The sequence below is a fragment of the Corylus avellana genome, chromosome ca1 (assembly GCF_901000735.1).
Source record: "Corylus avellana chromosome ca1, CavTom2PMs-1.0".
Lineage (NCBI taxonomy): Eukaryota > Viridiplantae > Streptophyta > Magnoliopsida > Fagales > Betulaceae > Corylus > Corylus avellana.
This window is the reverse complement of record NC_081541.1, coordinates 9,388,346-9,402,849: the sequence shown is the minus strand read 5'-3', so window position 1 is coordinate 9,402,849 and position 14,504 is coordinate 9,388,346. Positions and strand designations below refer to the sequence as shown.

General features: G+C 33.5%; 1 protein-coding gene across 4 annotated transcripts; it reads left to right on the top strand.

The window, feature by feature from the left end:
- Positions 1-2,342: 2,342 nt before the first annotated feature.
- LOC132177286 (calcium sensing receptor, chloroplastic) lies at positions 2,343-13,869 on the top strand. 4 transcript variants are annotated; one of them, XM_059589555.1, is made up of 14 exons: positions 2,343-2,506; positions 2,816-2,914; positions 3,337-4,284; positions 4,664-4,764; positions 4,871-4,985; positions 5,383-5,460; positions 5,673-5,765; positions 6,030-6,113; positions 7,592-7,690; positions 9,078-9,140; positions 9,869-9,899; positions 11,348-11,394; positions 12,273-12,331; positions 13,388-13,869. In XM_059589555.1, exons 2-14 carry the CDS (start codon positions 2,867-2,869, stop codon positions 13,644-13,646), a joined length of 2,025 nt encoding a protein of 674 aa, XP_059445538.1. In that variant the 5' UTR covers positions 2,343-2,506; positions 2,816-2,866; the 3' UTR covers positions 13,647-13,869. The 4 variants fall into 4 exon arrangements, 3 of the variants coding, with proteins under 3 accessions (XP_059445538.1, XP_059445532.1, XP_059445546.1); XM_059589549.1 differs by lacking the exon at positions 2,343-2,506 and adding an exon at positions 2,516-2,634; XR_009439742.1 differs by lacking the exons at positions 2,343-2,506; positions 12,273-12,331; positions 13,388-13,869 and adding exons at positions 2,513-2,634; positions 9,680-9,769.
- Positions 13,870-14,504: the final 635 nt, after the last annotated feature.

Genomic DNA, 14,504 nt, shown 5'->3' with positions numbered 1-14,504 from the left:
CCGAAAAATAAAAGGTTGGAAAATATAGCTACCTATGTCTTAGATTTAGTCTGCCCAAGAGCAGATATGTGTATTAACCGCAATTGTACATAGGTTAGCGAAAAAGTTAAGGTCACAGATAGTAAGTAATTATAAGATCTGTATTGTATCTATTACGTTGTAACCTCATAACTTTGGGTTATAATTTAACTTTGAGTTATGATTTTTTAGAGCTTTTATGCTATATGATATAAGAACTTTTATGCCATGTATCTTATTATCAATTAAATTACAAAGATTCCCCCTTTTTCTTTTTTCTTTTTTAAAAAAACCATTTTTCAAACTCAATGTTTGAGATTAATTATGCTTAATTTATTAATGAGCTTGAACTCTTTAAATATACAATTACAATGCGCACAGTAAAAATAAAAAGACTAAGTACCTGTTTGGGAGTGTAATTTCAATAAGTGCGATTTTAAAAATTGCGTTTTTAAAAAATATATTTTTGAAATCGCTTATTTTTAAAATCGTACAAACGTTTAGTAAAACATGTTAAAAAGTATTTTTTTATCAATTGAGTGTTTTGATAACATTAGCACATAATTGCGGTTTTATGGCCAAATAGATAAATATTGCCCCAAATATTTTTTTAAGGGAAATCGTGATTTTTGTTTAAATTCGCACTTTTTCAAATAAACACCATATAGTCAACTTATAGAAATCGCAAATTTTCACAATTTTAAAATCGCAATCCCAAACATTCAAAATTTGTGATTTGGTTTAAAAATGCAAATTATTTTTTTAAAAATGCACTCCCAAATGAACCCTAAGTAGAATAAACTACTATAATGATAATACTTATTTTTAATATTTAAATTTCAATCCATACTTCTAATGCTATCTATAAAGATAACATATTATTCTAGGATATTTTAATCATAAAATACCTTTATTATTAGATTCCTGTCAGATGGATTGATCCTATAAATATGCAAATTATAGAAACTAGTTTTATATTTTTTCCAAAAAAAAAAAAATTACTTCTAAGTTCTAGCTTTTATTTTCTAAACAAATATTCAGCTCCAAAAATAAGTCCTTCACATCAAAAACCACAAACGTACATGATGTCATAATAATTGGTTTTCTCCTTGACCATAACGTTCCTATTACTTTCCAAGACTTGTGGCGTTGGAATTTTCAGTACTTTGGATAGATCATCGAGGATGAGGAAAAAGAAGGTTAGAATAATCGAACAAAACAGAGGATAAGAAATGTCGACGATTCAAGAATCGGACGTGTTGAGAAGAGTCCTCATCCATATCGTCTCGAAATATGTGACGCGACTTTTAAAAATATTAGGAAAAAATTTACATACCGCCTAGACCTATCATCTTATTAACAATGTTTCTAAACTTTCAACTATAATAATATCGTCTAAAATATCAAAACATTATTAATGTTTCTCCCAACAATTAAACTATCTTAGTAAAATAAAAATAAAAAATACGAAAACTTCTAGAAAAAACCTAAAATAATTTATAAGGATATTTTTATATTTTTGTTGGCCTTCGAAGATATTGATAATGTTTTGACAGTTTGAGAGAACATTGTTACAATTGATAGTTTGAGAGAATATTGTCACAATTAAAAGTAAGAGACATTGTCAATTGAGTGACAGTTTAAGAGGCACGTAGACTTTAGCCAAATTATTAATAAATTAAATTTAACACTAATTTTAAAAATTACGTCACATTTAAAATAATTTTAAAATGACTTGTTTTCCTTATAAAATTACTGAACCATAATATTTGGTCACAAGTCCTAAACGTTACATATATTTTACTTCAAATAAATAATTAAACCAAATGTTATAATTTCAAAATGCTGGGCCAATTTTTTTAATATAAAAATTAAATTTTAATTATTTAATTAGAGTAATTTTGTAATTTTTTTTTTTTCAGGAATAAAAATGGCATTTAACCCATTTAGAGTCGGATTTAACGCCAAACCCAATTGGTAGGGTGTTATTGAACAAAACAATAACACAAGTCATGGCCCAAAATGTCTCAAAGGGGTAGCTCAATCGGCAGTGGATCACGCCTAATGAAGCGGAGGTCACTAATTCGAATCCCCCCTCCCCTTCTCTTGTGTGAACATGTCAAAAAAAAAAAAAAAAAAAAAAGTCATGGCCCAAAATAAAAGACCAGGGGCACAAGAGAAAATAATTGAACAACTTCAGTGTTATTATATAATATATATGTACTTATATGTAAAACAGAATAATTATTGGGAATGAATTGTAAATTGTAATACGAAAGGCCACATCTGGGAGCCCCAAAAAGATAATCAAATACAAAATTGTGCCCACAAAAAACGAGAGGCGAAGAGGAGCCAAGGGAGATGGAGCATTGGAGCTAACGGCTCTGACGAGCCACACGATTCTCCTCGTCATATCTACTATAACATCTTCCATTGGACAATTCTCAGACATCATCCAAACCCATTTTCGGATTATTATGACTTCCAAGTAAGAACAAGCTACAGGCCCATTTTTCTTTACAATGCTTCAATATCATCACCATTTGCCAGTTTGAGTTTGACGGTTATTGTTTGTAGATTGAATTTTGAGAAGCCCATTTCAAAATAGAGCATAAGGTCTTATATTAGCATAGTTCGTTCAGATTTAGTTCAAAAGTGATTGTATTTTTCTTTAGAATACTCGAGGGTTGCAAATGAGTTTCTTTCAAATTGAGTTTTGGTTGGTGGGTTTTGTTCAATTTTGAGTTTGATGTTTTTTATTGTTGAACTTTGTGTATGTTTTTGTGGCATTGCGCAGAGGATGAGAGTTTGCTGAAATTGTTGGCATTGATTATTAGTTGATGTGACAATGTTGCCTGTTTGCTCGGCCACCCCAAGCTCTGCTTCTCATTTTCAGGTTAGACTTTACTTGCTGAAATATGATACTGCTATTATGTAACTCATTTGAGAAATGTTAGGGGTACTGAATTTTTTACTAAGAGATAGATACCACGATGACATGTAGCTTATTCATTGGAGAGGATCAAAACAATTAATAAATAAATAAAAAATGCCACAGGTACCAATAAATAAACTCCACATCATTTTGGTACCCACGCATCTTTTGGTAAAAGATTTGGTACTCATAGCACCTTTTCAAACTTATTTTACAAGAAATGTCAGAGATGTTAATCGATTTTATGAAGTCTGAACTAGGTAAGTACTTGCCTATAGCTCATCCAAGTTGTTAGAGTTTGTGACACAATCTTGCATGGTAACATGTCATGCATTTGTTGAACACTTTTTGTTGATGTACTTTTGAATCAATGGATCCTGCAGATTTCATTACCTGGATTGCGATCCTTTTCCCCATTTCAGAAGGATTTTGAGGTCATTGTGGAAGAAAGGGGTTTTTTAGGATTGCCAAATGGAACTCAATCCCGAGGAGAATCCCTTAAAGCAAAAGCTTCAAAGTCTTTCTACTCTAGTTTTGTTAAGAGCACCGAACAATCGGTCTCCATGGATTTCTCTAACAGTCAGTCCTGTCAAATTGAATCAGATTCTTCGGAATGCAAGTTTTCAAATGTTTGGAGTTCTTCAATGGAAACAGTAAATGAAATACAATCCTCAGGAGGGGCAGAAGTGAGATATGTAGATAGTTCTACCAGAGCTGCTGTGGAAGAGGGATTCATGGACTTTACGGATAAGTCACCTCAAAATGCAGATATTCTAGTTGGATCTGTAGAATCTGAAACCATATCTACTACTGATATGATGCCAGATTACCCGATTTCTGTGTCTGATTCGCTAGACATGGATAATGATCCATTGTTCAATACGAAAACAAGTATTGAGGATTTTTTGGCTGGTGTAAGTAAGTCATTGAGTGCTTCTGTAAATAAGGGAGAAAATGCCGTGAAAAGCTCTGTAGATGCAGTTAATTCATCAATTACATCTGTCATTAAAAGTGCTACTGATGCAGTGGATAATATTGTTAGTGGACTCTTTTCAACTGCTGATCAAAACAGAGAATTGGCTGGTAATAGATTGACAAGCTTTTCAAGTGATTTGAAGGAAGCCACAAGTAAAGCATCTGTTGTTGCTGTTGATGTATTGAGGCGTACAATTGTTGCAGTGGAGGATTCTTTAACAAATGGGGCTTCCTTCATTGTTTATTCGTATGGGTCCGCTAAGGAACTGCTTCCTCCGGACATCAGGGATACCCTAAATTTGTCTGAAGAGAAGGCAATAGAAATCTTGAGCCCCGTTAAGACAGCGTTTCCACAGGTATTCTAACACTTTGTTATATGCGTCCATTTCATGGTTTAATTTTTTGGATGATTCAATAGCATCACTTTAGTGTGAGATTCTCTTCTTTTTTTTTCTTTTTTTTTTTAATTTAAAATGAGATTTGATATGAAATTTTCTTTCTGGCATAAATGAGTTAATTTAAACAAAGGAGAATGATTTCTAAAGTTCCAAATGACTTGGATTATCTTGTTGATTGCTGGCTCTTTGGCAGCCCATCAGTCTTCACTTTTTCTGTTGTCATCCTCATATTCTGTTTCAAAAATCATGACAGATATCAATTGTATTTGTTTCCATATCTGCGATACATAAAGTATTCATTCAGTATATGCTGAATTGGTTATCATCTCATGAACAGGTTTTTAGTGCTATAGAGGGTTTGGAGAGAAGTATAGGCTTGGATCCAAATGATCCAGTTGTTCCGTTTGTTCTTTTCCTTGGAACCTCAACCACTTTATGGTATGAATATTCTTTTGTGCTCGAAGAGATTTCTTTATTTATTTGTATTAGGAGAATAATCAATCTATTTCATGGGAAATTAACACTCTTTATCAGATTTGTTTAGGGTTTTTTATTGGGCGTGGACATATAGTGGGTACTCTGGGGATTTGTCTCCTAAATCAACTTTGGAGTTCTTGACTGGGAAGGAGAATGCTTTACTCATTGATATCCGGCCTGAGGCAAGAGACTGTAATTTGTTATGGCCTTTTATTTTGCAGTGCCAATAATGTCAATAATTCTGATTTCTCCATCAAGAATCTAAATCAACCTAACCCTTTGATTGTAATTTTCCTATAGATATTCTTTTTTTCAAAATATGTTGTTAAGTTCCCTTTTATCCCCCTGCTAGGTATGCTGTTATAAACCTCTGGTTCTATTTTAGCTTTTTCATCATAATGAAAGGGAAAATCTTTCCTCCACCCTTGGGTCATCCTGTGTACTTGGGGTTGGGGTCTTGTTACTTATCCAGAAGAAGAGAAGATTTTTTTTTGGTAGTTTCTGAATGTTAAATTACTGCTGATTTTTAGTGCTGAGAATTTTCTTGGTTGAAGGTTCTTTTTTTTTTTTTGATAAAAGGTTCTAAGAGAAAGAGATGGGATTCCTGATCTTCGACGTGCGGCTCGGTTTCGCTATGCAAGTGTAACTCTACCTGAGGTTGGTTCAGAATGTTGTTTAAGGACATGTGTCAAGGAAATGGTGAATTGTATTATTAGTATATGATAAGGACGAATCTAAAATTCCAGTACCTTTGCTTTGCTGCTACTGATAATGTGGGGCTAAATAGAAAACAAATGATATTGATTTCAGTATCTTTTCAGTCCCTTCGGTGCTGAAGATTTAGGTTACGTGATTTTTGTCAATTCCAGGTTGATGCCTCTGTAAGGAAGTTGTTGAAGGGTGGAAGAGACCTTGATGACACCTTGGTTGCTGCTGTCATTCGGAATTTGAAGATTTTTCAGGTATGTAGCTAGAACGATTATGTGAAAGAAAGATGCAAATGACCAAAGTGAAAGCCGCAGAATGCTTTAAATTGGTGAAAAAATCCCTAGTTAATAATTTTAGCCCCCCCCTCCCTCTCTGCCCTCCAAAAAAAAAAAAAAAAAAAAAGAAAAAAAGAAAAATAGACATTAGTTTTCCTTTGTTGTGCACTTTCTTGTGATTTTCCCTGTTAGGATCTGGGTTGGGAATGATATCTCAGAATATTGTTTTTCTACTCCTTGTAGGACAGGTCCAGGGTCATAGTCATGGATGCTGACGGTACTCGCGCCAAAGGCATTGCAAGATCCTTGAGAAAACTTGGTGTTGAGGCATGTGTTTCTACACTTTTCAAGATTACTGTTGTAGGGTCCGTTTGGGTTTGCAATTTAAAAAAGTGTAATTTAAAAATAACGATTTTAAAATGTGCAATTTGACAACGTAACTTTTAAAAACGCAGTTAAGCGTTTGGCAAAATCGCAATTTGGCCATTAAATTCGCAGTTTAACTTTTAAAATTGTGTATTTTTTTAAAAAAACCTCATTACCTGCGATTTGAAAACGCAAATTTTCTACGTTTTCAAATTGTAATTTTTTTAAAACTCAATCCCAAACAATCTATTTTTTACAATTTGGTTTAAAATCACACTTTTTATCTATGAAATTGCAATGCTAAACACACCTGTAATGGAATTAGCCAAGTAACACGATAAACATGAAGTTTGATAGGAGAATTATCTCATCTATAGTCACTAGCGTTGTGTGTGTTCTGAATTTCTTTCTCCATCTCATCTCACAAGTAATTCGTATAACATGTCACTTAAGTACCCTGTGGTTTGTGGAGTTAACACTAACATCTTTTGAATCATTCTAAGTTCCCCCTTTTTGTTTTATGCTATCGTATTTTCACATTTGCTCCATTGACTTTTCAAGTGATCTTTTCTGATAGTTGTGAACCGAATCAGTGATAAATGACTTTTCAAGTGATATGTTATCCTGGTAAAAAAGCCCTGTCATTTTTTAAAAATTAAGTTCAGCATATACTCCTTAATTTTTGCTGATTCGATTATTTTGTTATTAGTATAACAAAATAATTTCTTGTACATATACAATCATAGGACTTGGGTCCATTACATATGCTAGACCTTTTTGCTTATTTAGAAAATTTAAAGCTGGGAATAATTCGACCATTACTGACATAATTCTGAAAATAGTTCAAAACTAGATTTCTCGTTGTAGCATTAGTGGGGTTAACATCTGTTTTTTGCTTATTCTTTTTGGAGAATATAATGTATATAGATGGTGTTGTTACTAGCATTATATTTTTGTATAAGGATATATTTGATGTCTTCATGGGATATGTTCAGAATTGGACTTTTGGGAACAGCATCTATAGGTGTAAGCTCCATCATACAAATAGTACTTCAGCTATCTTAAGCCTTGACAATCTTAACATGATTCCATGTTAGGCAGCTAATATTCATAATGAATTTGTCCTGCTTTAGTTCACTTTGGTGAACTTACTTGCCTTGGTGGACAATAGCAGCTGATTTTGCAAAGCTGGATGGTTGTGTATCTGGCTAGTGAACTAAAATTCAAGAAACTCAAATGCAAGATGAAGTTTCAATTCCTTTTTCCTAAAATGGTCAGATAGTTCCATTGTAAAAAGTGGGAGGAAGTATTGTAACCAAAATTGGTAGACCAGAATCATCAAGAAAATTATGCAGTATCATATTTAGTCATTGGTCTTTGAAAATGGCAAAACATGGCATTATATACTCTAATGATTTGGTTGCTCCGTTACTTGATAGAAACCATACTTGGTTCAAGGTGGCTTCCAGTCTTGGGTAAACCAGGGTCTCCGTAGTAAGGAGCTGAAGCCTGAGACAACGCTTACTGTACTCAACGAGGTATTTCTTTCACTCCTGCTGCTTACACTGTTAACTTCTAGTAAAAGCCTTCAGAGATATAATATCCTGTTTATTGAATATTTTTTCCTTTTGTCAATATTTAAAGTATAAAATTCAATTCCTAGACATCATGCACTTTGTCAGTCCTTCTATTTGATTGAAATTTTTGTATTATTGATTCAAGCCCAAGATCAACTCAGATTATTCACATTTGATAGCTGAAATCTAGTACTGATATCTACTACAGTACCTCTAGTCAGCTAGTACAGATTCTGGCAAAATAAAAATAAAAATGATATACCTAGTTAAAATGAAATATTTATATTGTTTGATTTAAAGCTCCATACTACTTTGTATGACACCCCTAAACTACCTTCAATTCGACAAGGCCCATATATGTGTTTGTAACTAAGGGTTGTTTATTTGGTAAATGTGAAGCTATCAATTGACTGCATAAATAAGATGTGAGGATTAATGAACTCTTAGGCAGATGAGGGAGGCTCACAAGTGATAAAATCAGACTACAGTGATTTTTTTTTTCCCTTCATGTAACTTAACCGTTATTCATATACACATCCAACTTAGAACCAATTTGAAAATAATGAAAGTTAAATTCTTAAACTATTTGATGGGGTTAATCCTGCCAACATATACTTAGAGGTGCATGCAGTGTCTTAAGAAGGCTATCTGATCAGAGTAAATATTTTCTTGAGTAATAATTTAATTTGATTGTGAGCCACGAAACATAAATTATGCTTTTGTTTGAATGGGGATCTGATGTATTTAACATCTAAGAGCTGTTGCAATCATATAGCTCCAATAACTGTTTTATGGATAGAGGGGTATACAGCAAAAGAAGAATCATGGGGTCATCCTGGGTACTGTGGAAAATTTTATAAAAGTGTACCAGATATCAAACTGGTACAAAAATATGGGCCTGGAGATAAATGAAATTTTCTACATTTTTCAGGAAGCTTATTCTTCTTTTTCGTGAGATTAGGGGTTCTCTTTGTATACTCCTTGTGTACTAAGTTTGCACCCATTTGCGCTTTATTAGTTATAATGAAATTACTTATCAAATTGTTTTTCAAGAAGCCTAAGTTTGAATTTCATTCTAGTTTTTGAGAAACTCCTTTTTTTTTTTTTTTTTTCTAAAAATAAAATAAAATTAGGTGGGCAGGTTGTTACCCCTATAGAGTGTAGACTAGTGTCCAAACTACCCAACCCATGAATATGCTGGTTTGGGAGTTCCATATTTCATATTATTTCTAATGTAGGTTGTTACTCAATTTCTTGTGTTTGACATCCATAATATTTCCGGTGCCTTTTTTTTTTTTTTGTTGAATTTTTATCTATTTTAAACTAAGGCAAACTTGGGTCATTTCAGGATGCTGAGGCAATTCTAGAGGAAATCAGTCCTTCTCCACTGCAAGTTCTGGGGTTTGGTGTGGTAAAATTCTGGTCCTGTTGCTTTAGTGATTGGTTAGGAACCGTTTTGGTTGCCTTATTCCTCGATGGGAAGCTACATTCTGAATTATCTATTAAGGAGAAATGTTTCATTTCATTCTTCTACAAGTCTCTTGTCCATCTCCGTACAAGAGATATGTAAATATACCATTGAATATGTGGGACCCATATGTAGGTCCCACAACTTCAATGATGGATTTTAAAAAAAGATGGACAAGAGATGTGTAGGAGAATGACACCAAACACATCTCATCTATTGAGTCATGAGGGATCAATTGAATGTGATGAATACCTTCTATACATATATGCATGTGGGTGCACGTGTGTATGTGTATATATATTTGCTTGTAGCATGACCTGACATGCACATAGATGAGTTGGAGCCCCTCTTAACAAGGTCTATTTATGATACATGTAACGACAAAAGTTATTTAAGGAGGATTCTAATTATACGATCTCATGTGTATGTGTTATGCAGAATTATTCTTTCACTGATTTTAGATTTATGTTGTGATCAATTAGGAATAAATGTTCCGTTGTATGATCAACTAAGACTAAATGACCTATGCAAATTAGTTATTTAGTTAATTGTGGAACCATCATTATTATCAGGTGGGATTTTCATGTGGATTTTCATTTGAAAATGCTTATGTTAATCTCTTGCAATTTCAAGTTCATCTTTTGTAATCAATGCAACTACTTTGTTGACAGGGTTTCATTGCGGCACTTTATGCACTACTAGGTGAGTGTATTTCTTCCTTGCAACCTTTAATTTATTTAACAATTGATACGTGATATTACTTTATTGGGGTCTATCCTAAGTGAACATGTATCTTCCAACATTTCTTGAAGTTCAAATGATATATATGTATTTCTTTTTTTTTTGTCTCTGACATTTTAGGAGTTGATTTGGTTCTTAAGAATTAATCCCTGATTCTATATTTGGTATATACTTGTATCTAATAATATATATTTGAGACACATCCTTTAAAGACTGTCAAAAGGTTAAAACAACAGGGTTGGTTACAAATAAGAACAAGAAAAAAAGGAAGCGGTCCTCTGACATCTCTGTTTTGGCCAACAACATTAGGTAGAATTTCCATCCAATTACTTAAAATAAGCAATTTATTGCATGATGGAGAAGTTGGCATGTTTGGGAAATTATTATCAAACAAATTTTTTTTTTTTGGATGTATAATAAAAAAAACTCCAAAAACCTACTTTAAGCTGGAGAATGATTTTGTGTAAAGAATTGAAGCCTTGTGGAAATATTTATTGCAAAGAATTCAAAATGAATTATCCTTGAGCAGGATTTCACTTATCATATGCTCCTTCTCGTTTCACTTTATATTCCTTCCTCAGCACTAGCAAATTTTTAGCTAAGGAGAGGCAAAAGACAAAATATAGTAGCATAAAACCAGGTTGATTTTTTCCCTCCTGTGGTATCATCCACCAAATAGTAATTATGTAGAATGGTATGTGACTTTTGAGTAGTTGGTCTCAGCCCATATCAGATAGCCTTCTTTAAATATGTGTTACATGTGTAGCTCATGTAGAAATGCCCACATGTACAATGTGAGAGAGAGGCTTAAGTAGTGAAACCTTATCTAAGCTTATCTTAGCACAGCTGAACTAATCAAATTATTATTGATGGTTCTTGATTGCTTTTTAATTTTTCTCTTCTTTTACCTTCCTTTGGATGAGACTGTAACCATGCTTCTAATGATAGCACTCATTGTGGAATTTGTTGAAGAGTCTTTTGCGATTGGAAATTGTTATATTTGTTACTTAATTGCTTGTTACCAAGCGACAAAGAAAAAGAAGTGGTAAAAAAGCTGCTTTTTTTTGGGATGATTCTTTTACTTAACCTTTTTGTCGGAGGAATGGCTTCTATTTAGATAACTAGCTAGTTTTAGTTCGTATATTTGTAGCTTGAGTTCTTGTTATGTAGCTCATAGAAGAAGAAAATGAAAAGAGGATTAATTGCTTGATTATTTGGGATGCAGAGATGCAGCCTCGGAAACGAGGTGCTTTGAGACTTGGATTGTTTGCTTAACTCTCTCTTTCTTCTTTAACTTGACCTTGACTTCTTTTTGTAGTAGTTGCTGCTAATCAGATGATTATCTAATCTTATTTTTGTATGATTTTTTTACCCTTCTTTTCTAACTAACTATATTAATTTTGTTTCAGAGTGGGAGAAGACATTACAAATTATTGGCATTGTTGGCCTCGGTCAGGTGCTCATTCTCTTCTCCAGATGAATATTTATATTGATTTGTTTTCCAAATATAGTCTGAAAAATTGCCAACATGTTGAAATTTTTTATCAAATATGTGTGTGTATATACGGACGTTTCTGTGTTTGCTGGAGACCATGCCTATGTCAATGGATATCAGAAATTTTTTTACTTTCTACTATCTGAAGGACTTGTTGAATTTTTCATTGTTTACATAGTAATATCAAACCTTAGTTTTCTTGTGACAAACCAGTTAGGCTGACCATGAGGAAGGTCTTTTAGTTATATCACGGTCCATGTTTGCTTAAACTAGGAGGTCACTAGTTCATATATCCCCGTGGAATATTTTATTAGGCAGTAAGTTATAGTGCATTAGCCATTTGTCATCTAGCATTTTGTTCACCCTGCTATCTCTTTCTCCCAAAGGCAGTACTTCTCCTCTCCCCTCTTTGCACTCTGGATGTCCACAATTTTGAGGTGTCTTGTTTTCAGTTTGCTCAGGGGCTTTTATAAACATTAAAATGTTCATGGATTATGTCTAATTTTGGCATATTAAAGTATTGAACTCAACAAAGCCTTGATAACCTACTTTTTAGTAGCTCGATATGGATGATCATACACTATGTGATCTACATAATGAGCATAGAGTTTATGACTAATCTGGTGAGGTTGGTTTTTGGCTAAGGTCTTGTAATCAGGAGCAAATTCTGGGTTGAAGCCCCTTTTGCCCCTAGTCAAGTGGTATTACTTTCTATTTGATTGTGTGGGGGGTGGGGTGGTTTGGGCTTGTGATGCTTATATATATATATATTTTCTCAAACCTTCTTCGTTGCAATGCTCTTCCTTTCCTCATTGATGGGTTTATATTAACTCCACCAGACCATCTTTCGGCGGGTAGCTTCATACGAGGAGTCTGAAGATTTTAAGCAAGATGTGAGGTAATCCTACTTTATAAGGTCCTATCTGATCATGTAATCATGATAGTACAGAACTGAGTAGGTAATTCATTTTTTTATTTGATACCTTTGTTTATATGTATATTCAGATGAAGTCATAATTATTTAGAGAATCTATCACGGGGTTTATCATCAGGTGTTGAAAATCTTAAACTTAGTATCTCTTATTTCTTCTTGGACTGTTTTTCTTATAAAGGGGGATACTTCTTAATACTACGTTATAACACAAATTTTAGCTTTCATATTCAGATAATTTTGCTGTTAATTAGTCAGTAAGACTTTTGATCTATGGAACTTTTAAATGTTTGTTCGCTATTTGTTGTGTTAACCTAATGTTGCATTCACATAGACACAAGTCAGGATTTCATTCACGCCAGAAGTTTGTCTTGGCACATCGAAAAACAGAAAATGATTCACCACATGTCTATACACTCATGAATGGAATTCTGAACTAATTTGAGAATCATAATATATTTTCCTCATTCGATTTTCAGGATATGTGATAACATATAGATATTCAAGGATAAGATCAATTTAAAGCTTCATTAATGTGATGGATAATAGAAACTTCATAACACTGCAAACTTTCTTTTTGATAGTATCTAATGTTCTAGAATTTCCTAGTATGCTGAATTGCTGATAGAAAGAAATATCAATGTGATATTCTTGCATATAAGTATAATACTATATGCTACTAAAAATTGTTAGTTTGTGCTTGTGTGACCGTTGGATTAGGATAATCTTGGGTTCAAACCTTTCAATCGAAAGAAGAAGAAAATTAATTTAGAAAAAATGAAAAACTAAAGCATTGTTTTATGGGAGGAACTTATTCATTTTTCTTGTGCTCATTAAAGCTTGCTTTTGCAAAATGAGCTCCTTACTAATATTCTGCTGAAAAAGATGGGCAAAAAATTAACTAGAGTCTAGAGATTTGGAACTGTAAAAAAGCTGACATGTCTACTACTAGTATGCTTTTGTCGAGAAGACTCATCTGACAGAATGCTTTTCTAACACTGGGATGTCTTATGTTCCTTCAAGGCTCTTGCTTGCTCCTGTTACATTTGGAGCTCAGGCATTTGCATGGGCTGCTGGAAAATTGGAAACAAACGGCATTGGACTACCAACATCACCTTCATCCACAGATGTTCAGAACCGGGTCTTGCAGGCTGCTGCAAAGCATGAATCTCAACCACCTGATACCGAAGGTGTCCAAGACCCGTCTCCTGAAGGTGTCCAAGATGCAGCTCCTCAACCAACTATTCCTCTTGATGAGAAAGTCGATCTTTCGGAAGCATAAGGTTGAGATATTTCTTGTTGTACAGTTCTTCAAGTCGTGCCTCACATTCTAACATGAGAATTAAGCCTGAATTCTATTACAGGTGAATTCAAGTTAGCTTGGATGATTGAATAAGTGAATAATAACCAATAAGTGCAGATTGATTTTATTTTATTTTTTGTTTGTGAAACTATTAGAGATACTAATTTTAAATTTCATTAAGCCAGTGGAGCAAGTTTTTCTACATTTCACAAAATCCATGATTTTAGTTGATCACGATATGTATGCTATTGGAAACATGTAGAAGAGATTCTTGATTCAGGCAATTAACACTTAGTATCATCTACACTATTAAATACAACAACATTAAATCCTAAGCATGAAATGAAGAGGATCGTATTCCGATTTTCTGAGTTTATGCATTTATGGGCAATTGAATGCTGCATATGATGTTTCTCTCACTTGACAAGCAAGAGCTTCAACATCTTATGATGAACTCCTAGTAAATCATTTTTGTTTGTTCGTTTATTTTTTTTGTTTTAATTATTTTTTTATTTTTTATAGATACATCCCCCCTCTTTGCTTCCTAGTGGTCACAGGTTCGAACTCGCTTGCGATAGTAGTCCGCGAATCAGATGCTACTAAGGAGGAGTTTTACCAACTTACACTTTGGCGGGGCTATGGTGACGGATTCACCTTCTTAGGCAATAGCTATGGCTCAAATTAAATATTCCACAGCGAGTGAGAACCCTGATGGTCACGCTCAAGGGAAAAAATTACACTGGTCGCCCCTTTCCGCCTTTTAAATTAGAAAAACAAAAAAAAAAACAAAATTTAAAAGGGAATGCACCAAATAGATGACGCTGCCCTATCGATTTT